Source organism: Takifugu rubripes, chromosome 17, assembly GCF_901000725.2.
Source record: "Takifugu rubripes chromosome 17, fTakRub1.2, whole genome shotgun sequence".
NCBI classification, from domain to species: domain Eukaryota; kingdom Metazoa; phylum Chordata; class Actinopteri; order Tetraodontiformes; family Tetraodontidae; genus Takifugu; species Takifugu rubripes.
In genome coordinates, this window is record NC_042301.1 from 10,518,565 (window position 1) to 10,540,170 (window position 21,606).

At 42.6% G+C, this 21,606-nt stretch overlaps 3 protein-coding genes across 6 annotated transcripts; 1 reads left to right on the forward strand and 2 right to left on the reverse strand.

Annotated features, from left to right (window-relative positions):
- Nucleotides 1-851: 851 nt before the first annotated feature.
- cbx6a (chromobox homolog 6a) lies at nucleotides 852-7,278 on the reverse strand. Of its 2 annotated transcripts, XM_011617838.2 has the most exons (6): nucleotides 6,761-7,035; nucleotides 6,197-6,319; nucleotides 6,056-6,099; nucleotides 5,889-5,954; nucleotides 5,368-5,434; nucleotides 852-4,855 (listed from the first exon to the last, which is right to left on the reverse strand). In XM_011617838.2, exons 1-6 carry the CDS (start codon nucleotides 6,791-6,793, stop codon nucleotides 3,644-3,646), a joined length of 1,545 nt encoding a protein of 514 aa, XP_011616140.2. In that variant the 5' UTR covers nucleotides 6,794-7,035; the 3' UTR covers nucleotides 852-3,643. The 2 variants fall into 2 exon arrangements, with proteins under 2 accessions (XP_011616140.2, XP_003976865.2); XM_003976816.3 differs by lacking the exons at nucleotides 6,197-6,319; nucleotides 6,761-7,035 and adding an exon at nucleotides 7,066-7,278.
- A 453-nt stretch (nucleotides 7,279-7,731) lies between these two features.
- Nucleotides 7,732-16,134, forward strand: pla2g6 (phospholipase A2, group VI (cytosolic, calcium-independent)). 2 transcript variants are annotated; one of them, XM_003976817.3, is made up of 19 exons: nucleotides 7,732-7,835; nucleotides 8,349-8,568; nucleotides 8,811-9,020; nucleotides 9,147-9,327; nucleotides 9,459-9,646; nucleotides 9,813-9,909; nucleotides 10,066-10,248; nucleotides 10,358-10,466; nucleotides 11,070-11,177; nucleotides 11,515-11,605; nucleotides 11,671-11,834; nucleotides 11,991-12,141; nucleotides 13,110-13,246; nucleotides 13,473-13,550; nucleotides 13,776-13,930; nucleotides 14,072-14,123; nucleotides 14,294-14,409; nucleotides 15,002-15,075; nucleotides 15,151-16,134. In XM_003976817.3, exons 2-19 carry the CDS (start codon nucleotides 8,354-8,356, stop codon nucleotides 15,293-15,295), a joined length of 2,454 nt encoding a protein of 817 aa, XP_003976866.2. In that variant the 5' UTR covers nucleotides 7,732-7,835; nucleotides 8,349-8,353; the 3' UTR covers nucleotides 15,296-16,134. The 2 variants fall into 2 exon arrangements, with proteins under 2 accessions (XP_003976866.2, XP_011616143.1); XM_011617841.2 differs by lacking the exon at nucleotides 13,473-13,550.
- LOC115253201 (uncharacterized) lies at nucleotides 15,980-20,322 on the reverse strand. 2 transcript variants are annotated; one of them, XM_029850392.1, is made up of 9 exons: nucleotides 19,925-20,322; nucleotides 19,458-19,736; nucleotides 19,145-19,378; nucleotides 18,945-19,049; nucleotides 18,544-18,738; nucleotides 18,249-18,332; nucleotides 17,331-17,676; nucleotides 17,189-17,234; nucleotides 15,980-17,104 (listed from the first exon to the last, which is right to left on the reverse strand). In XM_029850392.1, the coding sequence occupies exons 1-9, from the start codon at nucleotides 19,974-19,976 to the stop codon at nucleotides 16,916-16,918; spliced, it is 1,530 nt and encodes a 509-aa protein (XP_029706252.1). In that variant the 5' UTR covers nucleotides 19,977-20,322; the 3' UTR covers nucleotides 15,980-16,915. The 2 variants fall into 2 exon arrangements, with proteins under 2 accessions (XP_029706252.1, XP_029706251.1); XM_029850391.1 differs by having other exon boundaries at nucleotides 18,000-18,332; nucleotides 19,925-20,321.
- Nucleotides 20,323-21,606: the final 1,284 nt, after the last annotated feature.

Here is a 21,606-nt window from a genome sequence, read left to right on the forward strand (position 1 = left end):
ATAAGTTTATTAAGCTCATTTTGAGTAAATTGAAAATTAGACATATTATCGACATCCAGAAAAGAAAATGTCTCAGTTACATTTTAAACATCTGACCTTAATATTTTAACAAATAATAGGAGCCTACGCACCCCATCCCTCTCCTAAAATGAATGTGATTAAAATATTTTACATCTCAGTCTTCAATCGGAAGCTACCTGCTAGAAATAAGCTGGCTCTTTGTAAATGAAGGTCAAATATCTCTGAGGCAGACGCTCACACACCAGTCAGGTCAGGCTTCCCCTGCTGTGACCAGTAGCCTAGATTCTGCATTAATCTGCAGAGGTGGCTGATGCACAGATCACACATCAAACCCTGTTTACTTCAGTTCCATCTGGCTCATAAGCCCCACATTATCCAACCACAGAATTGACAAGAGGAGTAAAGAGGGAATGGACATGCAGTGGAGATGACCACCCGCTAACCTGGTTTTGAGAGCTGAACCTTTACAGAAACTAAGTAAAATAAGGTTATATTGATTCATGTCATCACTGCATCTCCGAGAGAGGATTAATGACCTTAATGTCACCCCAGGCCGCACAATCGTCTGACCGGGAGTCGATTCAATGGTTCAACAGCGCCGCCACGTGGCACACCTGGGAACTACAGTCACAACAAAGCGTCTGCAACTACTTTGAGGGCTTTTTTAATACGTGCACTTTTTCAAAGTGGGTATAAAGGGACTGCTTGTTTTCAGATAATACAGTAGTTTTGTGTACTTTTTACCTGACTTCTGTCGTAGCGGTGTGCTTAGTCTAAAATCTCTAGAGCAACATTTAAAAGAGAAACTCGCCAAGAATCCCCTCCCTGCATTTGAAAGACCTTTTAATTAAAAGCCTCTTACAAGAAACACACAGAAAGCAACAACATGACAATGAATACATAATCTGTACAATAAGGGTTTGCAAAACATGCTTCAGAAGATCAGATACATTACAACGTAATCATCATCATCATACATAATTCATATTAGCAGTAAAACAGACAAAACTGCAGTCGGGACACATTAAAACTTGTCCGCTCACCTTCTGATCAAACCCAAATTGGACCATTAAAAATGACATTCAAATAAACAGCGTCACATCATTATGCATATTTTAAAAAAGTATTGAAGTACAGTACAAAATAATAAAACGCATAAAAGCACAAAAAATTCATCAAACATCTTGAATATCATAACAACAGGAATCCTTCCTCCCCCCATTAGTGCCGCATAATTCTAGCACTGGAAAATTACATCACATATCAAAGTAAAGCGGTTTTTAAAAAAGGCTTAAAAGAGGAAAATAAGAAAATCAAGAGCCCTATTATGCTGAAATATAGGCCACTAAGTTGAGTAGTGCTACCCAATAAGAGAAATAAAAAACAAAACACATCTACCAACTGCAAGAGTCACTTCTATGCACCACTTAGATATTTAAGATATATGGAACAAAAACTATTCCAAATGATAAATCCACGTGAAGAAAACATTCCTTCATCTGTTTCTGGAAAATCTATTTTCCTTCTTTTAGTCTGGAGTTACTCGCTGTCCCTTTAAAGAAAAGGTACCCCAATTGGAATTGAACCACGTAAACTCTTGAATGGATGCATCATTTTGGACTAAACTCTTCCACGTGTTCTTGTTCTGAAACAAGAACAAAAGTGTCCACGACGTGACAGGTGAGGCCACGTCGACCTCGCTCGTGTTAACGAAGACACTCCGCGAGCGACCCTGGAGGATAAGACATTTCCCTCAAAGAGATGGCAGGAAAAGGAAGTGAGACATTTGTTTTAGCGCGTTGCTTCAGAGAAAGAGCATGTAAATGTGCAGCTGGGGTTAAACAAAGTAGCTATAAGGCAACACATGCTGAAGATTTCATACTATTTCAACAATAAAGAGGTCTGGGAAGGTCTGGACAGAGCAGGAGACACCACAGATAGTTCGGGATCGGGTACCTTGAAGTATCTCAGGAACATTTCAGTCTGAAAACCACCATGATGCTTTTAACGAGCCGTCGTTTCTATCCGGTGACAACTGCACCAATATCCATGTTTTCTGCTCTAACATTCACAATGAAGGTTGTTCAATAACTTCATTGGCTAACACCAGTGACTATAACTGGAGAAGAAAAAAACAGTTAAGGGGTGATTTCCCAGCAGAACGGTGTTGAACAAAGTGTAAAGCTGGAACCTTTTATAATAGACATGGTGAAAATAAAGCTGTCTGGTTCAGGAGCAGTCACAAAACTCAATAAGAAACAGAAAATAGGGAAAGAAAAAGGCAAGTTAGCATGTGGCTAATAGCTATCATTAACAACAAAAATACATGTCAAGTCACTGCTTATGGAACAGAAACGTGGGAGCCAGAGTCAACATTTGCTACTTATGGCTTAAGGTAAAGAAAAATAAAGATGTTTAAATAGCTGCTGGAAATAAAACTCGACTCTCTGATGTCAACGAGCTATTGGACGATCGAGACCTGGACAAGCTGATCGGATCTGTGGTGCAAGTGCGGAATCCTGGTCATGCTCCAGAACCATTTTCAGGCCAATTTAGAGTCTTGGTAGACTTCAGAGATAAATGTGTTGGATTCAGGAGGAAACAAGGCAAGCAGGGGGAGACCATTCACGGACAGAAATAGCTTAATCTCTTGGTTCTGTTTGCAACGTTGCAGCTTTTAAAGGTTGTGCGTGCATATAAATACTTGTATGTATATGCATGTGCGTTCAAGAGAGCGAGAAGAAAAAGGCCTTAAAATTTGATGAAATACATAAAATAGGTCATTTTTAGATGCAGTCGAGTGCATTTAGCTCGCTGTATTGACTTGTTAAGTGCAAAACACATTTCCTCATACATCACCGACAATCTGGACTTCTGATAAAACGCAGGGAAGGTCATCAATAACAGCTATTGCTACAGAGGCTGGATGTAAAACTTGCGTTTGCTCCTTTCACCATTACGTAAATGCACATCTCGGCTGGGTGCGCTGTTGGTGACCGTTTCACATTATTGCAAGAAGCTCAGAGAAGAACAAACACAACTTCTAAAACAGCCCGCTCTGAGGAATCAGTGCTGTGCAAGTGAACAAATTATGGCAATGAAAGAAGCGTTAGCGCCTTCTTTTTAAAATGTATATATATCTCTTCTTTTTTTTTTTACACTCATTTAAAAAATATGCTTTTTAAACTACTTAAGTAGCAGGGCAGAATTCATTACACTCCAACATTTGTTACAGTTATGGATCGTAGACTGTATATAAAGATGGACGAGGACCTCAGGAGTGAAACCAAAGCATCGTGACTTAAAAGACTAAACCCAGTCTTCCTCCGTTATTTTTAGACTCGGGTTAATTGGAAACCCAGAGCCACTCTTTTGATGGAGGATGAGGTGGGGATGGGTTGAAACGTGTGACGGAGGAAGCCTCCTCACTATAAACTAAAGCTGTAGCTTCATGTCACCAGCGCAGGATCACAGGCTTCACTTTTATACGGTGAAGGAAGCTTTAACACGTCGGCCATCTTTGTGAGGAGGAAGTGTTAAGCGAGAGGCGGAAGTGGGCTGATGTGGCGACGCCGTCACGATGAGCTTTCGTCATTGATGAGGGCAGATTTTAGAACATCTCCTATGGCTTGGGTGGAGAGGGGCTATCAACAGAAGCACTGGGGGGCGGGGTGGAGGGGTCTTCCGGGCCAGCAGAGGGCGAGGCGTGGGATGGGAACTCTTTTATGGTGACGGTGACCAGATTGGTGGTGACATCTGTGACCACCACGTCCTTGCAGCTCGGTGCCATTTCAGGGTGCCAGTCGGGGTCTCCTTCAGCTGGCACCCTTTTGGATTCCGCTGGGGGGGAGGTGTGGTCCCCAGGGTTACCTGTCGGCTGATGCTTTGCTCTGAATTGGTGAGGATTTTTCTTGCATTCCTGTGGGGGTGGGGAACAGTCCAGGACACACTCCTTTTCCCCATCTAAGGAGGAGGACGGTGACGAGGGGAGGGAGGCCGATGCTGGATCGGCGGGCGGGGCAGGAGCAGGCGGCTCGGCGTTCTGACCCTTCTGGGTCTCTGCGTGAGGCGTACTGGATTTGGGACACTCGCTGGGCTGAGACTGAGCTGCTGAAGTACTGGTGGGACATTTTCCCTCGGAGCTACAGGAGCTGGAAGGAGATGGAGGGATCTGGTACTGGGTGGAAGCGGAATCGGTGTCTCTGGTGGCTGTGGTGGAACAGGTGGCTGGAGAGGAGTGAAAGGCCAAAGGACCGCCGTACTGGATCCCAAATGGCTTCCCATACATTGGAAAGCCCAGCATCTTTAGGGGAGGCTGAAAAGGTCTATAGGGTACCTCTCCCTTCTTTCCAATGATGCGATTACGGGATGGGATGTTCTGGCGCCCTGCTGCTGTGTTCCTGCTGCCTACACTTGACCCGCCTCGGCCTGCCTTATCAATGACCTTCAGGTTGAGGATGATTCGACCTCTCTTCACCTCCCGCGGTTTAACTCTACGGTTGAGGATGCGAACAGTCTCTGAGAACGGGGAGACATGCAGGCGAGAGGGGAGGCCACCTGGGGTAGAGAAGGAGCCCGCCATGGGATCCGAGCGCGGCAGAGGACGTCGAGACATCCGATGGCAACGGTGAATGTCTTTCTTCAGCTTGTGGGTGGCTGCATGGGAATTGAGTTTCGCAGAGGGCGCAAAGGCCGAGGACGAGGGAGACGGTAAATGCTGAGGCGAGGCAGATGAGGAAGGAGTTGGTCTGTTAGAGGTGGACGGAGCAGAGCGAGATGCAGTCTGGCGGGCGTTTGAGTTCCGGCTGCTGGTCTCTCCTTTCTGACCACGACCCTGTGGGTGATAAAACATGACAGACTATTTAAAAAAGGATTTAAAGTTTAAACATTTGAGTGGGGATGATGCACCAGCAATAAAAACATCAGCTTGTGACTTGTCATCAGTACACTTTATGGATTGCTATGTTTTCTACGCAATAATACCTGATTTTGGCAGGTGAGTTACCAGTGGGAGATGTCTATTTTGGAAGGAAATCATATACCCAAATGCTGCAGAACAGAGGTTGCAAATGAAATCAACATTGACTGGGCAATGTATTTAAAGCTCCTGGTCTCTGCTCACAATGAGGAAAAGAAAAGCAGAAACAGGAGACCAGAGCAAAGAGCAACATTGTCTGTCTGCAATCAGTGTTCTGAACTGTGGGTGCATCCAAAGTGTGTGAAAATGCACAGAGAGGTAAACATGGATTTCTGGTCATGTGCATGTATTAAGTTGCAGAAATTATAAATGAGAGATTGAAGAAAAAGTTTAAAGGGACATACTATTTATACAGTATAATATAATACCTTTGCAGCAATGTTTTTTGGTTTCGGCCCTCGTTTCTTCGGTCCATGCAGTTCTCTTTCACGTTCCCTGCAGACAGGAAAAGGAAGTTAAAACAGCAAAGATCTCAAAGGCAAAACAGTCAAAACTTGGAACACCAGAAGAAGAAACATTGCAAATTACTCCAAAAATGATGAGGAAATCTGGCAGAGTGCATGTAGATCAGTATGTGTCTAAAGAACCAGAGTTTCTGCCTTTATGTGTTCATTTTAAATTTCATTTGATGAATCTTTTATAATTTGTGTTTAACAATGCACATAGTAGTTTACTGTCTACTTGTGTGCAGTAAATGGTTTCTAGATGTATATAAAGACACTTCTAGGTTCTGTAAAATCCATTACATGCACTGACAATGAGGCTATATGGGGTCATGAAGAAAACAAGATAAGATTTTAAGTGCCAGTCATTGACAGTAGAGGCACAATGTGCAAACCAAGAGTTCAAGTGTAAACATGGTGGCTGCAATCTGGCAAGCTCAACTCACTTCTTCTCAAAGCCCAGTATCAGCCTGTCATCCAGAATATTTTCTTCTGGCTCCCATGTGCTGTGCCTAAAGAAGAATGCAGAAATATGACATGATCATGCTCTTCAAACACACAAAGAAAAGTTAAAACTGTGAAAATCGGTGACAGTTTACTCGGATGCACTCACTTCATCGCCCATCCTTTCCATTTTACCAGATATTCAAGTTGTCCCTGCAAGGCATAAGAAAATGGCGGATAACCAAATCCACTTGCATCATATTCAAAAGACCTTTAAAGAATTCCTTAAATACACCTGGTAGTCATTTACCTCCCAACTTTTGTTTTGTGGCCTCGTGAATTTGCTGGCATTTCCATATAAGCAAAAGTCTCTTTCCACCACACTTTTAATTTCCAGCAAGCATGATGAGCGTGTGTCATGTTCTATATCACTCTGGAAATGTCATATGTGATGTCATTAAAGGTTTGTGAAGACGTAATACTTGATACCTGTAGTTTGTAAACTAATTAGAATTTAAAAAGTAAAATAAAACAGCATCAATTGATGCATCAATTTAATGTGCATTCATGCAAAACACCAATCGCCTTGTCATATGTCCCGGCGAGATTTATAACTATGACCTTCTTGCAAGTACTTCAAAAGTGGAGGCCTGCAGATTTATGGGACCATTTCAACTACTTGTGCCATACTATACTGATAAGAAGATGATTAAATTAATTCTCCGACATTTCTTCTGGACATTTACTTCTAATTGCCAGTAACGGAGCGTCATTACTTACAAACAGTACAAACTAGATGTCAGCCACCCTTATATGTGGGTGCTACCTCCTCCATATGCAGTGAAATGCAGTGTGGCCGTATAGCTTTAGCTACCATTAGCTGGCAAAAGAAATCTGCTCCCTCCATTTCACAGCTCGGCTCTCACCCCATCGGCCTCATCTGTGGCTAACCTTCTTTGTGTAACTGGTTTTATTAGCAGAAAATACGAAGCTGTGGGATTTAGCAGCAAGAGTTAGCTTACAGTTAGCTGTGGCTAACAGAGTAAAGGCACCGCCAGCCGCGAGGCCTCCCCAGCATTATATAGGCACGAGCCCCGTGCCTATGGAACCGGACCAGCGCCGACCCGCGGCGGCCAACATCTGCAGGGAGCCCAAACGCGCGGGAAGGCTTGACCTCACCTTGCGAACGCGACGTTTCAGTATGGCTTCCGCGGCGAAAATGCGATCCCCCGCCGCCGAGAGCTCCATCATACGTGGACCGAAAGTGAGCTACCTGTCTCTGTTTTCCTCCCTCCAAACGTCAAGCACTGCTGTCTGCTCAGGCCGACCACAGCCAAGACACACACACACACACACACACACACACACACACACAAACACACACACACACTCGAGTGAGGGAGTGTGTGTCACGTGGTCAATGTCAGTCTCCAGGCAACGAAAAAGGACACTCACGAGGATGCGAAGATCCGCGCGCTTCTGTTTTGATGACAACAGATTATTCGGCTCCCTACAGATATAATAAAAACCTATCAAGTTCGCGAAGTATTTGTTAATGTTCATTATTTTATGTGTAGTTTGTTAAAACTTTGGAGTGTAGATACGTTTAGTGTAGATACGTTTGCTTTCTGTGTTACAATAACACCGGCAGGAATTTGCAAAACCTACAGCGATTGGAAATCTTAGAATCTCTGAGTGATTAATTTTGTTTTCATTCTCTGTGCTGCTAAATATTCTGCAATATTATTAAATGTACCATGAGGAGGAAAAGGTAACTTCATGGGGGTTTGTCGCCAACATTGAAGACCGCCCTCTTATTGGTGGTGGCTCGCTCTGAACTGTGATTGGACGAGTGCACGTCAGTCATGATTTTTAAACACGTTTGGTTGCGGTGCAAAATTTGTTGACGTCCCCATCAGAAGTCAGCATAAGCCCCGGTGAGCTAGCAGGTAAGCAATGAATTACAAGGCCAACCCGACAAGACTTAACACGCTAATGCGATAAGCTAAACTTTGCACATAGTGACATAGATGAATAACTAACAATTAGTCTGTAACATTAATTAGACCCGTAAGTTGCCTCCTTCGGCTTTCAGTTTCGAAAGCGTGCCAAATTCATTTAGATGAACTAAAAAAAAACCCCAAATCTTAAATCTCATGACTAGCCTGAGTGGAGCCTTGTAAATAGGGTCTATATATCGGCAAGATCTTCGAACACTTTATAAAATTGGAGTTGTGACCTCATGAAATCACGGTTTCCTCGTAACATGTTATTACTCTAACACTTCCTGCTGTATTCTTTGTGTACATTCAACAACCACACACTCCTTATTGGTCCGGTGTGACCTGCTGGAATGTAAATCATTAATTAGTCTTGAAAGTAAATCCCACAGGCTTGCTAGTGTCACCAGGATATCATATAGACTCTTTGTAACGTTATCTCTCCTTGTGTTTTGTGGCAAGCAACTATGCAGTTTTTTGGAAAGCTTCTGGACACAGTTTCCTCCGTGTCAAACCTCTTTGCAAACCCTTACCGGGTCAGGGATGTGCCGATGTCAGACTACGCTGGAGGAGGAAAAATCAAGCTCAGAGAGGAAGGACGGATGATGCTGTACAAAAACACACAGTGCCGCTCATGGGACTGTCTTCTAATGTGCCCTGAAATGCCTACCGCCACATTGAGGTCAGTATTGCTTGGTTATGGTCACGGGAGACCAAAAGAGCAGTTTAGTTAAATCCTGAACCATTTAGTTGTGCTATTAGTGATCAGTCTAGCGGGCCATAAGATAGCTGCCTATAAGATTTTCCTTTTTGATTATAAAAGTTCAGAATAACAATCATTTTTATCTGTAACACTCTTTATATTTAAACAAAAACCTCTCAAAGTGCTACAAAACAAACGTAACCTCTCTATTTATCCCACAGGTTGTTTCAGGTGGCATCAGAGGAGGATGCCATGAACTGGTTCCCTCATTATGCCCTCAAACTTCGGCCCTTCTATGAGACGCTTTCCCTGAAGGCTGAGACCACCCAGCCAATTGTGGACTGCATCCGCAACCACCCAGACTGGAGTTCTGCCCACATTGCAGTTGACACAGGCCTCAGAGAGTGCCTTAAACATAACTACATTCAGAGGTAGGACGCAATCCTGTAAAGAAATCATGAATGTCACGATTTCAAATTGATCACAATTTGCGGAAATGGGTAAAATAAGCAGCTGTGTATGGATTTAGTAAGTGGTGACCTGTTCCTCTGCTGCAGTCAGATCAATTCTCGGGACGCATCAGGTCAGACGCCCCTGCACCTGGCATGTGCGCATGGGGACCCTGTGTGTGTGAAAGAGCTGCTGGAGGAGAGCCAGGCTCTGACGGACATCAAAAACCACAATGGAGAGACCCCCATGCACTTCGCCGCCAAACACGATTCTCCTGCCATCATCCAGGTGCAGCAGGAATGAAGTCTGACTTTTTGGTTCACTTTATGTTAAATTGTGCTCCTGCCAAAGTTTTTGTATCCTACAAATCATCTTTAGATCTCAGCAACTCACCATCCCTTCATCCTGTCCTCATTTAGGTCATGTGCTTACGTATGTGCTCTGGGGTGAATGAGCTTAACAAAGACGGGGAGACGCCATTACATGTGGCCTGTCGCTTGGGGCGCATTGAGTCTGTCAAAGCTTTGCTGGGGGGTGGTGCCAAGTGTGATATCATTGGTGGTGCTGGCTACCCTATTCACAGTGCTATGAAGTACAGCGAGAAGTGGTGAGTGAGAGCTGAGATGAGCGTGATGATTTATCCCATTACCAGAGTAAAGCCTGCAATATGCAGGCACTGAAAGTGCTTAAGTTAACATATTCATCAACGTGCAAGTCGTTTGCTTCAGATTATACTGTCAGTGGTAATTGTATCTTCTGTGTTTGCCTGTCAGCTGTGTAGAGGAAGTTCTTAAAGCAGACCCAGGCCAGCTCCATGCTGAGGACTGTATATATGGAGGAACACCTCTGCACTGGGCAAAAACTGCTGAGGTGCACTATCTTCCTTTTTATGTTTTGGAATATAATTCTATGTAGAATAATATATCTACCTCCTGTTAACTGAAAAATTAAAGCATGCCATTTTTATTTGAAAGGAACCAGCAATGTTAAAATAACCTAACCCTAACCCTAATAAATATAATCCAGATGTGTCGCTTGCTGCTGGAGCATGGCTGCAAAGTCAACTACCTCAGTAAAACTGGGGAAAGCCCTCTTCACATTATGACCAAGAAGGGCCGTTTTGAGGCGGCCATGGTGCTGCTCACCCACGGAGTGAACGCCAACCTGAAGGGACAAGATGGAAACACAGCCCTGCACCTTGCTATGAAGGTAACAACATAAAACTGAACTTGGCACGAATGTCAAAACTATGACAAATGTGCTGCAGATATATGTTATAGATATATGTAAATAACGACATTATAACTTTGTTCATTAGCTGGACCAAATAGAGTTGATCAAAGCTCTAATTGTGTTTGGTGCTGATGTGGAGATCCACAACGACTTTGGAGAAACACCTGGACTTATCGCCGCCCGCACCAGCAAAGGTAAATTGTTGAGGAAACGGGACTGAGGAGAGTTGAAAGCAGTTGCTTATGGACATTTAACTGCTTGACTTTGCAAGTCCATATAATTATGTCATCTCCTTTAAATACATGTTTGCATATTGCCACAAGTTACATACATGAGCAGTGTTTTACAGCCCCTTCATCTACCCAACACAAACTTAGAGAAGCAATATAATGCAGTAATATGTTCATTCTTAATTGCAATGCCACATATCCGACAGTAGGGGGCAGTAAAGCACTCATTATATTCAGCACCTTGAGCTTCACTTGGTATCTGTCGTCTTGTTTGGCTACCGTGTTTCTTGAAAATATCTTGCACAGAGGCCAACTAAAAACGGATTGTGTGTTGTTTTTAGATGACATTACTGAATTAATAATATAGTTTGTTTATTGAGTTGATTGAAACTGCTTGCTTGATGCTTTCAACCAAAAGCAGTTTTAATTTGAAACTGCATAATTGCTAACTTGTTTGGTGTTTGGGCTTTCCTTTCCTATCCCCCCTGATGTTGCTGTGGTGGTTTGTGCTTATGTGCATGTTTAACATGTGAATGTTTTGCTTGTGTGTTTTGTGTTAACATTTAGGCCCTAACAGAAAGATACTGCTGGACATGCTGTGTAGTGTAGGAGTCCAGCGATGCCTGCCACCCTCCCTCAACAGTCCTCCCCCCAACTTCAAACCGGCGGGCATAGGTAACACCACTATTCATCCCTGTGCTCGACCTGTACTGCTCTTTCAGCCATTTTTTCCATCTCATTATCCAAATTACATAATTACAATATAATGCAGATGGTACAACTAGAGGAACCACAACTGCAATATGATATAAAGATACAATGGTTGATGTTACAATACCGGATGAATAACGGCACTATTGCCCTTGTCCCACACCCCATCTGTGTGTTTCTGTTAGAAACTGGGTGCAATAAGTCTGAGTGCTCAAAGATTGATAGGTTTAACATTGTTTCTGCTTAATGTTTTTATTTTTCTATGCAACTGGCCCCTTCCTCTCCTTGTATTGGATGACAGGGTTCGAGGACATGGTACATATGGGAGCTGCAATCGCTGCAATGAGCACAGGCTTCTATCAAGTGGATGGCTGCAAACCAGAGACAGACCAGTGAGTTACTAATGTAGGTAGGGAACTCAGGGGTAAGGTGTTTAAAACTGAACTCTGCTCTGCAGGATGGACAGGCTCCTGTGTCTGGATGGTGGAGGCATTAAAGGCCTGGTGTTAATCCAGATGTTGATTGCTTTAGAGAAAGAGGCCGGTCGGCCTATCAGAGAGCTCTTTGACTGGGTGGCTGGCACTAGCACAGGGGGCATCCTGGCTCTTGCTATTATCCACGGTGAGTGTGTGTTTCCCTGTTTTGGTTTCACATTTAACAATATATAGCGAGATGATGTGGTGGTACTTCATATGTGGTGAGTGGTTTGTTTTCGGTAAGGTCTTGCCAATCTCTTTGCCAATGTGGCAGCAGAAACAGAAGTTCTTGTGTTTGTAGGTAAGTCCATGGAGTACCTGCGCTGCTTGTACTTTAGAATGAAGGAGCAAGTTTTTAAAGGGTCACGGCCTTATGAATCTGCACCACTGGAGGAATTTCTAAAGAAAGAGTTTGGAGAAGACACCAAGATGGCAGATGTTCAATACCCCAGGTAACTACGGACATTCAGAAAGAATCTAAATGGACTGCAGAGATTTACCATAAAATCCTCAAGGGCTGTCATGGCACTTACCGGTGGAAGCCAGAAGTGTCCTGTTTTGTTTTGTTTTGTTTTTTGTGGCTGGTTTTCATAGAGAAGTGAAACTGTTATATTATCACCTATTTCTTAGTACTTATGAGCATTTATAAGTACTGCTGTAAAATTGGGCATTATTGGTCAACAAGTCACCTGAAATTTTTTCATTAGCACATATTTTGCCTACATTACTGCTTTGGACCTCTGCCCTTCCCGTGGGCTCACCACCTGCAGGAGGGGCCAAGGGGGTCGGGTGCATTGTGTGATAGGTTGCAGCCGAAGGCAGGGACCTTGAGGAAATCACCTTGGCACTTCTCTGATCCCCGGCTGCATAAACTGGCTCTAGGGACATGGAATGTCACCTCTCGGGTGGGAAAGGAGCCTGAGCTGGTGCGCGAGGTTGAGAAGTTCCGACTAGACATAGTCGGCCTCACCTCGACGCACAGCAAGGGCTCTGGAACCAGTCTTCTCGAGAGGGGTTGGACTCTCTACCACTCTGGCGACGGACAGGGGTGGCAATTCTCGTTGCTCCCCAGCTCAGTGCCTGTATATTGGCGTTTACCCCAGTGGATGAGAGGGTAGCCTCTCGTGAGGTGTTCAGGGCATGTCCCTCCGGTAGGAGATCCCCGGGAAGACCCAGGACACGTTGTAGAGACTATGTCTCTCGACTGGCCTGGGAACGCCTGGGGATCCCCCCGGATGAGCTGGAAGAAGTAGCTGGGGAGAGGGAAGTCTGGGCTTCTCTTCTTAGGCTGCTGCCCCCGTGACCCGACCCCGGATAAGCGGTAGAGGATGGATGGATGGATGGATGGATGGATGGATGGATGGATGGATGGACATTACTACTTTGGATGGGTAAAGCTGTCACTTATCCTTTTTCACAGGGTGATGGTAACTAGTGTGCTGGCTGATAGACACCCAGGAGAGCTGCACATCTTCAGGAATTATGACCCTCCCTCCATCCACAGAGAGGCCCCGTATGCCACTACTGCCACATTTAAACCCCTCACCATTCCACAAGGTACTTAAACGCACGAGGCCAGTTCTGCATGTCTGTAGATTCTGCATCACTGGTGGTGGGATACTGCAGGATACATTACTGCCACTTTTTGACCTCTGTGGTGTTATATTCAGAGATAAAGAGAGGTCAAACATCATCAGAACTAAATCTGCATTTGTATTTAAATGCATTTCTGAGCAAGCCCAGTTGCTCTGTTGTCTGAGTACCAGCCACATTGTTGTTCCAGGATGGGAGGATGAGGATGTGTTGATTGTAGGATACACAGAGGACCCATCCAGAAAGCGTAGGAAGGTGGCTGATGAAGGTGTGTGTCTGTGTGACTGTTTTTCAAACATAGGGGTACTCTGCTGGTTATGTGACCTGTGCAGACATGAGAGAATTAACTTTCATGTGATTTTTTTTTTTTTTTTCCAGCAAGAAGTCTATCTTGACCAAGTGTTTGAGGTCATGCAGATACTGAGACTTTTATTGATGACTTTTTAAAACTTTTATCCCAAATTTTGATGCTATCTGTTTTTATTTCCACTAGAACAACTGGTATGGCGAGCTGCTCGCTCCAGTGGGGCCGCCCCAACCTATTTCCGGCCAATGGGACGCTTTTTGGATGGAGGGCTTCTGGCTAATAACCCAACACTGGATGCTATGTCAGAAATCCACCAATATAATAAAGCCCTCAAAGCTGCGGTTGGTAAAATGCAAACTGGATTTTGCTTTCAATTCTGTAATTTGTGTTTTCAAATCCCTTTTTTTTTTTTTTCTTTTTTTTTTTTTCCCCCTCCAAATTATTTTTCATTTTATTCTCTAAAATTCTCTACGGTCTCATAGGGCCGGGAGAAGGAAACCAAGAAGCTGGGTGTAGTGGTGTCCCTCGGTACAGGTGGGCACAAGTACTTTTTTTAACCTGAACTCATCATCATTTCATTTTTATGAATGTACTGGTAATCATAAAAATGGAAAAAAAATAAGACTTAAGAGTCTAAAATTGATGGTAAAATTGTGGAATCATGATGCCCCCCATTCTCCCTTTGTGCTTGTGCTCTTCTCCAGGTAAACCCCCCCAGATGGCGGTGACCTCTGTGGATGTTTTCCGGCCCTCCAACCCTCTGGAATTTGCCAAGTCCATCTTAGGAGCCAAAGAGCTGGGCAAGATGCTGGTGGACTGTGTGAGTACAACTGCCCCTGCTCAGATTTGTGTTTCTGATCACGCACTTAGTCCTGACTGCACTACTAAACATCCATACAAGCATTTTCGTATGTTCATGCTCTTTCTGAGCAAGATTAACGGCATTTAGTTAATTTCCATTGCTTTGCAGATGATACTCAACTTTAAAGAACTATATTCCACTACACCAATCTTTCTTATAAAGCTGTGATGACAGTCTTGTTTTCAAATTAGGTTATTTTTCTTTCAAGAGCCTTCCTGAGAACATGATGAGAACAGAGATTACGCCCTCTGTGTTTAACCAATTCTAAAAAAAGATCAAATGTCACCTTGTTTCCTCAAAATTCTTAGCTCTATCTTTTTCAAATCTACATGAACGCCATTTTACTGTTTTATTTTTATTTTATTTTTTTACACCACAATCATTCACACCATATGATGTTTGTGTCTTTTTATACCCCTACAAAAACACCAATTTTGTTGCCTCAATGAGCTGTTACAGGCTTTATGCTTCTCTTTATATAATATATTTATATCTTTTTTCTATAATAACCAATAACGATAGCATCTTTCAAATTGGCTTATTTGGACAGTGTACAGACTCTGATGGCTGTGCAGTGGACAGAGCTACAGCCTGGTGTGAAATGACTGACACCGTTTACTACAGGTCAGTCAACTGCAATCCCGGCTACACAGAAGCCCATCAGGTGTGACGCCTTGTTCTTGTGGTCCCTTTCTGCAGATTGAGTCCCCAGTTATCCCAGGAGGTGTTGCTAGATGAGGTCAGCGACGCAGTCCTGGTGGACATGATGTGGGAGACACAGATGTACTTGTATGAAAAGAGGGAAAGCCTTAAATCTCTAGCAAAACTGCTACTGGGCAACTGAAACCACATGGAAAATGTGAAGAGGGTTTGTAATGGACGATGGCAAGAAATGTGACTGAATTAAGGTTTAGCCTGTTGGAAAGCAGGTTATCTAGCAAAGCGCAAAGCGTGTGACCCGGGTCACACCTCTGGGTGGAACAGTAAAACAGAGTGATGCGTAAAGAGCTTCCCGTCTTGACCGTACCAGTATTTGAGAAACAGGAGGAAGTGGTAAGTCTAGCAGCTTGAAAAAGCAGTCAGACCAACGTCATGTACTTGTCTGCAAAGTATACTGATGTAACTTTGAGATGTTGTAATACCCTGAAGCTCTCCTCTCCATTTCCACTTCTCCTTCTGTTAATCGGACGACATGACTTCACCCTTAGATGCTGGTGAATGATTACTGCCTTACATGGACATGTTTTTTAAGGTTTAAGTTATTTAAAAACAACACCCATCCGCACAACTTTTTTTTTTCTGTTACTCAGACTTGATTTTGGAAGCAGATGATTAATTGCATTTTTTTTGTTTATGCACTGTAAATCACGTACAGTATTTGTTTTACCTCTATACCTGTGGACTAACATTTAAAATGTTACGTGTTTCTCTTCATTAATGTCTTCTGGAGTGTATCCCAGATGTAGATATGTGAATGCCTTCATAATACTGCAAAACTGCCGGTCATCTGATGGAAGACTCCAAGTAATAATTTACTGCGCATTTATTAAACAAAAGGTACAGCACTTATTTTCTTTATACATCCAAACTTTGTTCTGTCAGTTTCCAACATTTAATAACAACTATTACATGTACGGTGTTACAAAAAAGAAATAAACGGAAATGGCATTAGCCTATTGGTAACAAGTGCCTCGTCATTGACACAGCCGTTTCGTTTCTCACATTGTTTGTTTATTATTTATTTTTGTTATAGATAGATAGAGATATATTGATAAAATAATTTGGGATATTTACAAAAATGTGTGGTTACATAGGGTGGCTGTAAATGTCAATAACGGCAGGTTTGTGTGTCTGTGGTAATGGCGCGACGGAGTATAATTGAGAATAAACTGCTTTTTAACAAAGTGTTGGCGTCACCATTCGAAGGGTAGGATTTACAAAATGGCGGTGTACAAAACGATCAACGTAATTCGTCCATGTTACATGCACATAATACAATGAATATTTTCTTTGTGTTACCTTACATGTTAATGAGTTTAATAGTAGGCTGCTACTACACAGCAGGTCAAAACTGTAGAGCATCACGGGTGATGATCCATTCAGATAAGTTCACCTCACAGAGCCTATACTGTATTATTATTATTATTATTGCATCTAAATTACTGGAAAAACTGTCTAAAATGCAGGATAAGGCCTGTTCAGGTCCTTACAACTGTGGCTGCTAAATAATTATTTTAATGTAAGTGTATATGAAGCACATCTGCTTAATTTTATCCCATCTTCTATCAGTGAATAAGTTGCAGTTTTAGTTCTGTCTTAATCAGCAGGAATCCACAAACTGGGGACCACGATCAGCCCCTGTCTGATCGTGGTCCCACCAACGTTATGGTCTCAGACTAAAGACTAAGATGATTAATTGTATAAATACTTGGAGGAATCAGAAATTACGCTATAAGATGCTTGTTCATGTGCAGCGGTTCCTCAGACAGACAACAGCATAAGGGATGTGCTGTTCCTGTTGGTGCTGATAAGGTTGGACCATGCTGTCAAGAGGATCCACATCAGTCTGGGGGAAACGTATGCTGCTGTAGTAAATGCCATTCTCCTCCGTGGGTTGATCTGTGATTTCCTCATACACAGGACCGTGATTTACCTGACAATGAGGCAAGACACCGAATGTTGGTGTTATGTTTGTTTTAGGAAGATGGTTATAGTTAAGGAGCATCGGGCCACTTACCTCCTCCAACTTGAGGACAGTATTCTGGCTCAACTTTCCCTTTCCTCTGAAATGAATGTTAAAAAAACCCCACTTGTGATACCAGTCACATTTGATGTGTGTTATGTGATTAACTCAGTTTACATCAGGTTCTGTTCTTCACCTGATGCAACAGATGACAAGTGAGGTGAAGACCAGGAGAGCAGCACCAACACCTGCAGCTGCCGCCAGGGTCCATTTTAATGAGGAACTCTGAACTCTGAGTGTCTTTTCAGGAGATCTAACATCTCTCTGAGTGTTCACAGCACAGGAGTAGTTTCCTGCATGCTGAGTTGTGACCGCATCCAGAACCAGGTGTTTGTTTTGGTGCTCTGGCAGCTGTAGAAGTTGATCATTCAGGTACCAGATGTAGTTCTTGTTGTTGGTCAGAGGACAGCTGGTGCTGCAGGTCAGTTTGACTCCATCACCTTCTGTCACCTCTGTAGATGGACTGATCTTGACTTTTATGTCTGATTCAAATGCAGAAAACAGATATTTTCACACATGTTTCAGACAGGAAAGCACTTTATCATGTAAAGTGATTCACAAAACTGTAGAAATGATCAACAATTTTTGCCTCTGCTGTTTTCCACACATTCATGCTAAAATTTCAGCACTAATTTACATGAAAGTTAGCACATTTCCTATGAAAGATAACTTTTATTTAACTTCAATTTTGATTCGAACTATTTACTTATTGGATGGCAAAATCAGAAAATCTTGTATTTTGATGTGGCTCAGATACAAAGCTCTCTCGATTTAAGCGTGTTTATATTTTATGATCCAGATTTACCTGTAACAATCAGAACAGTTCCAGGTTTCTGACTTGTGTTGTCATCTTGGTGCCTGAATCTGTATTCTGCTGAGTCACTTTGCTTCACAGATTTAATTGACAGTGTGTTAATCTGCTTCTCTTGGTCCTCATGATATGTAAAATGATCAGTTTTCAATACATCCATTCTCTCCTCCTTCTCACCATTCCAGATTATTCTAGACCAGTGTTTAGCCTTGGATTTTGTGTAGTTTGAACTGGAATAATTACTTGAGATGTTTACTGAGGAACCTTCCAAAGCACAGATTCTCTTTTTTATATAATTCACAGTCAGGCAGGATTTGTCAGCAGCACCTGACAGATGAAAGCAAAGACGGTGTCAGTTTTGATGAAACTCAAAGGAAATTCACTTTAAACCTTGACATTTTTGAGTGGATTCTTTAATTATGATTTTTTTCTGACTGTTGCATCTCAAATTCATATTTACATATTTTTTAACAGTAAGGATTTACATCAAAATTTTATCTTGTTTCTATGTTCAGGCCACGGGTTTGGTGATACTCACAGACTTCATCAGACTGCAGCTCCTTGACACCACTGACAGCACACATGAAGTTGTCTTGAGAAGTGTTGGGTATTGGTTGTAATGGGTCTTTATGCATTTCTCTGTTCTTGTACCATTGAGTGTTTGTGGGTGGACAGCTGGTGTTACAGCTCAGTTTGACATGATCCTTCCCTGGAGTCTTTTCAACATATATTTCTGAGAGAAGATGGTAAACATAGAATCATGGTTAAAAGTAGAAAAATACAGATATCACATATAAACTGAAGAAAACCTGTGATAATGGAAGCGAGGGTACTGTAAATGGGAAGTACGAAACAGTAACAAAACACAAACAAATGAAGAGTAAAATGATGAAAGGATCAGTGTTGTGAAAGGATTGATTGTGAGTGATGAAAGTGAACCTGTGGGGTACGTGATGGAGCAGGGTCCTTTCACTGAAGTGTGGTTGTACAAACACATTCTCCCTTCATTGTAGGACACCGTAAAGCAGGTAGAGGAGACCGACTCTGGGTGGAGAGAGAACTGGTTGCTGGATTAAGTTCAGATTAAATAAACTGCAGGATTACTTTGGTGGTTGAAACGCCAGCGAAACATAACTGACCCACTGTGACTGCAGGAGCTCTGAGAGCCTCGTAGCCTTTGATGGCGCAGGAGTATCTGACTGTTTTGTCACTGGTGACCATCTCCTGGTACCATGGAGACCTGTCTTGATAGAGAAGCTCTGAGTTCCTGTACCAGATGTAGGCAGCAGGTCTGTCAGTCAGCGTACAGGTGGTGCTGCACATCAGTGTTACCGTCTGTCCGTCTGTGGTGGGAAAAACCTTCACCTGCAGGGCTGAGATGAAGAGAAAGATACAGAGAATTAGCACAAACTCGTCCCTTTCTCTTTAAAGTTAGTCAGTCATCAAGTTTACCTGTAACAGTGAGCTGAATGTGGTCTTCATGGCAGTTTTCTGGTTTCTCATTGCAGCAGTAAGAGGTTTTGTCGTCCTTTGTCAAACCCATGAATGATAAAGTCGGGTGGGTATCTTTAGATATCTGGTGTTTTAGGCTACTTCCATTTACCAACACTTCTGTCCATTTGGGTCCATCCAGCTTGAACCATTTTGGGATTGTAGAAAGTTCAGCTGAGCAGGAAAGATTCAATGAAGTACCTTTTAAGGCACATTTACGGATGCCTTTCCCCAGAACCCCTTCAGCAGAGAGAAGCACAAGTGAAAACCTGGAGGCTCATCATTAACTTCATGCGCTGTTAGTTTTGTCATCAAATACCACAGGAGGTTTTACAAGCTTCTGATGCTTTTGATGTTTACTAAACTCCAACTCACAAAGTATCAAACATACATTCTCTCTGACAAACGCACAAAAAAATTATTCCTACCTGAGTTGAGGATGATACCAACCACGGTAAATCCCAGTTTTGTTGAAAACATTGCTATTTTCAACTTAAATTGTGTTTTAAGATTAATATGAAACTGCCTTTAACGGCAACAAAGTAAGAACATACAAGTATGATCTATGTTACCGACGCTCTTCTTATGAACTCAACACACATCTGTTAAAACAGGAAGAGAACTTTGTAAAGTCGGCATGTACTTTCAAATCTCCACTTCCTGCTATTATTTGTGGTTTAAAAAGGACCTCTAGTGAAAAATCCGTGTCATGCATTTTTATAGATTTTCCATGATCTTGTCCTTTACATTTTATTACAAAGTTGCTGCAGTGAGCTAGAAGGTCAAGGACAGAAATATCTGATTTTATTTTAGCTGTGGTGACCCGGCCTGTAACCATCACATACATACGAGCTTTAAGAGCTGCGTTAACACCCAACACAGGACTACAACCATTATAATGAAGACAAAACTATTGCATATTTAGATGTCTTTTAATGTTGTTTCCAGTGTCAGCAGTGGTGAGAGTTAGAAGACAGTGGAGAAAGAGCGGCATAGAGATCATCGGTGTGTTGTCGGGTGAATTGAAGTCTGCTGTATTGATGATCATCTTGCTCTGTTGTTGCTGTTGCCACATTTTCATAGTGGCTCTCAGGGTTTTGCTGAGGAGAAACAACCAAGATTTAGCCTCTAATCCAGATGCAATTCAGTGTTTTCAGTCTGAAGTCACTTGTGATACAATTAGAAACACGTGAGGGAGGGGTCTTCAGTGATAACTTGAAATATTTATCGAACACTACCGGTATATTATATTTACCATCTCAATGTTGTCTGACATCCCAGGTCCTGAATGTTGATTGGAAAACTTGCTTTTTCTGATTTTCAACCAAAAAGTCCTGCGTTAATATACAATATAATACAAATGAAACAGTTCTTGATTTAACAGTGACAGTTTTCACCCACATAATCCAGATGATGACAAGTGAGGTGAAGACCAGGAGAGCAACACCAACTCCTGCAGCTGCTGTCAGGGTCCATTTTAATGAGGAACTCTGAACTCTGAGTGTCTTTTCAGGAGAGTTTTCAACATTTAATAACAACTATCACATGTACAGTGTTACAAAAAAGAAAAAAAACGGAAATGGCATTAGCCTATTGGTAACAAGTGCCTCGTCATGGACACATACGTTTTGTTTCTCACATTGTTTGTTTATTATTTATTTTTGTCGAACCAAACACAAACACCAAGCATTGTAGTTCGATTAAAAAATATATACATATACAAATAAAATAATTTGGGGCATGTATGGTTACATAGGGTGGCTAGTGTAGGTTGGCATTTTCCTGTTTTGTTAGCATGCCCTAATAATCCTCTTCGTTGACAATTTTGCTGCCTTTTTAAATAGACCCCATCTTTTTAAACGGGACGGCCTTCACCCAAACCACGAGGGGTCCCGGCTTCTATCTTTGAACATTGACTTCACTGTCCGTTCCTGCGCAACATCCACCTCCTGACTATTGGTTAAAATACATGCACACCAACACTCTGCCCCCCACTCGCACTCACATATACGCTCACCCCCCGCACGCCCCACCATATATGCCCCTCCACCACTACTCCCATGTCTGCCATCAACATCACAGATCACTCACTCCATTGACACCATCACTT

Coding starts and splice junctions, on each gene's coding strand:
- cbx6a (XM_011617838.2), bottom strand. CDS start 6,793: ATGGAGGGAGCAGATTTCTTTTGCCAGCTAATG. Junction 5,955..6,055: donor TGGAAAGGATGGGCGATGAA/GTGAGTGCATCC, acceptor ATTCTTCTTTAG/GCACAGCACATGGGAGCCAG. Junction 5,435..5,888: donor ATACTGGGCTTTGAGAAGAA/GTGAGTTGAGCT, acceptor TCCTGTCTGCAG/GGAACGTGAAAGAGAACTGC.
- pla2g6 (XM_003976817.3), top strand. CDS start 8,354: ATGCAGTTTTTTGGAAAGCTTCTGGACACAGTTTCCTCCGTGTCAAAC. Junction 9,647..9,812: donor ATGAAGTACAGCGAGAAGTG/GTGAGTGAGAGC, acceptor TTTGCCTGTCAG/CTGTGTAGAGGAAGTTCTTA. Junction 14,124..14,293: donor AGTGGTGTCCCTCGGTACAG/GTGGGCACAAGT, acceptor GCTCTTCTCCAG/GTAAACCCCCCCAGATGGCG.
- LOC115253201 (XM_029850391.1), bottom strand. CDS start 19,976: ATGTTTTCAACAAAACTGGGATTTACCGTGGTTGGTATCATCCTCAAC. Junction 19,737..19,924: donor TGGTATCATCCTCAACTCAG/GTAGGAATAATT, acceptor TCTCTGCTGAAG/GGGTTCTGGGGAAAGGCATC. Junction 17,235..17,330: donor CTTGTCATCTGTTGCATCAG/GTGAAGAACAGA, acceptor CATTCATTTCAG/AGGAAAGGGAAAGTTGAGCC.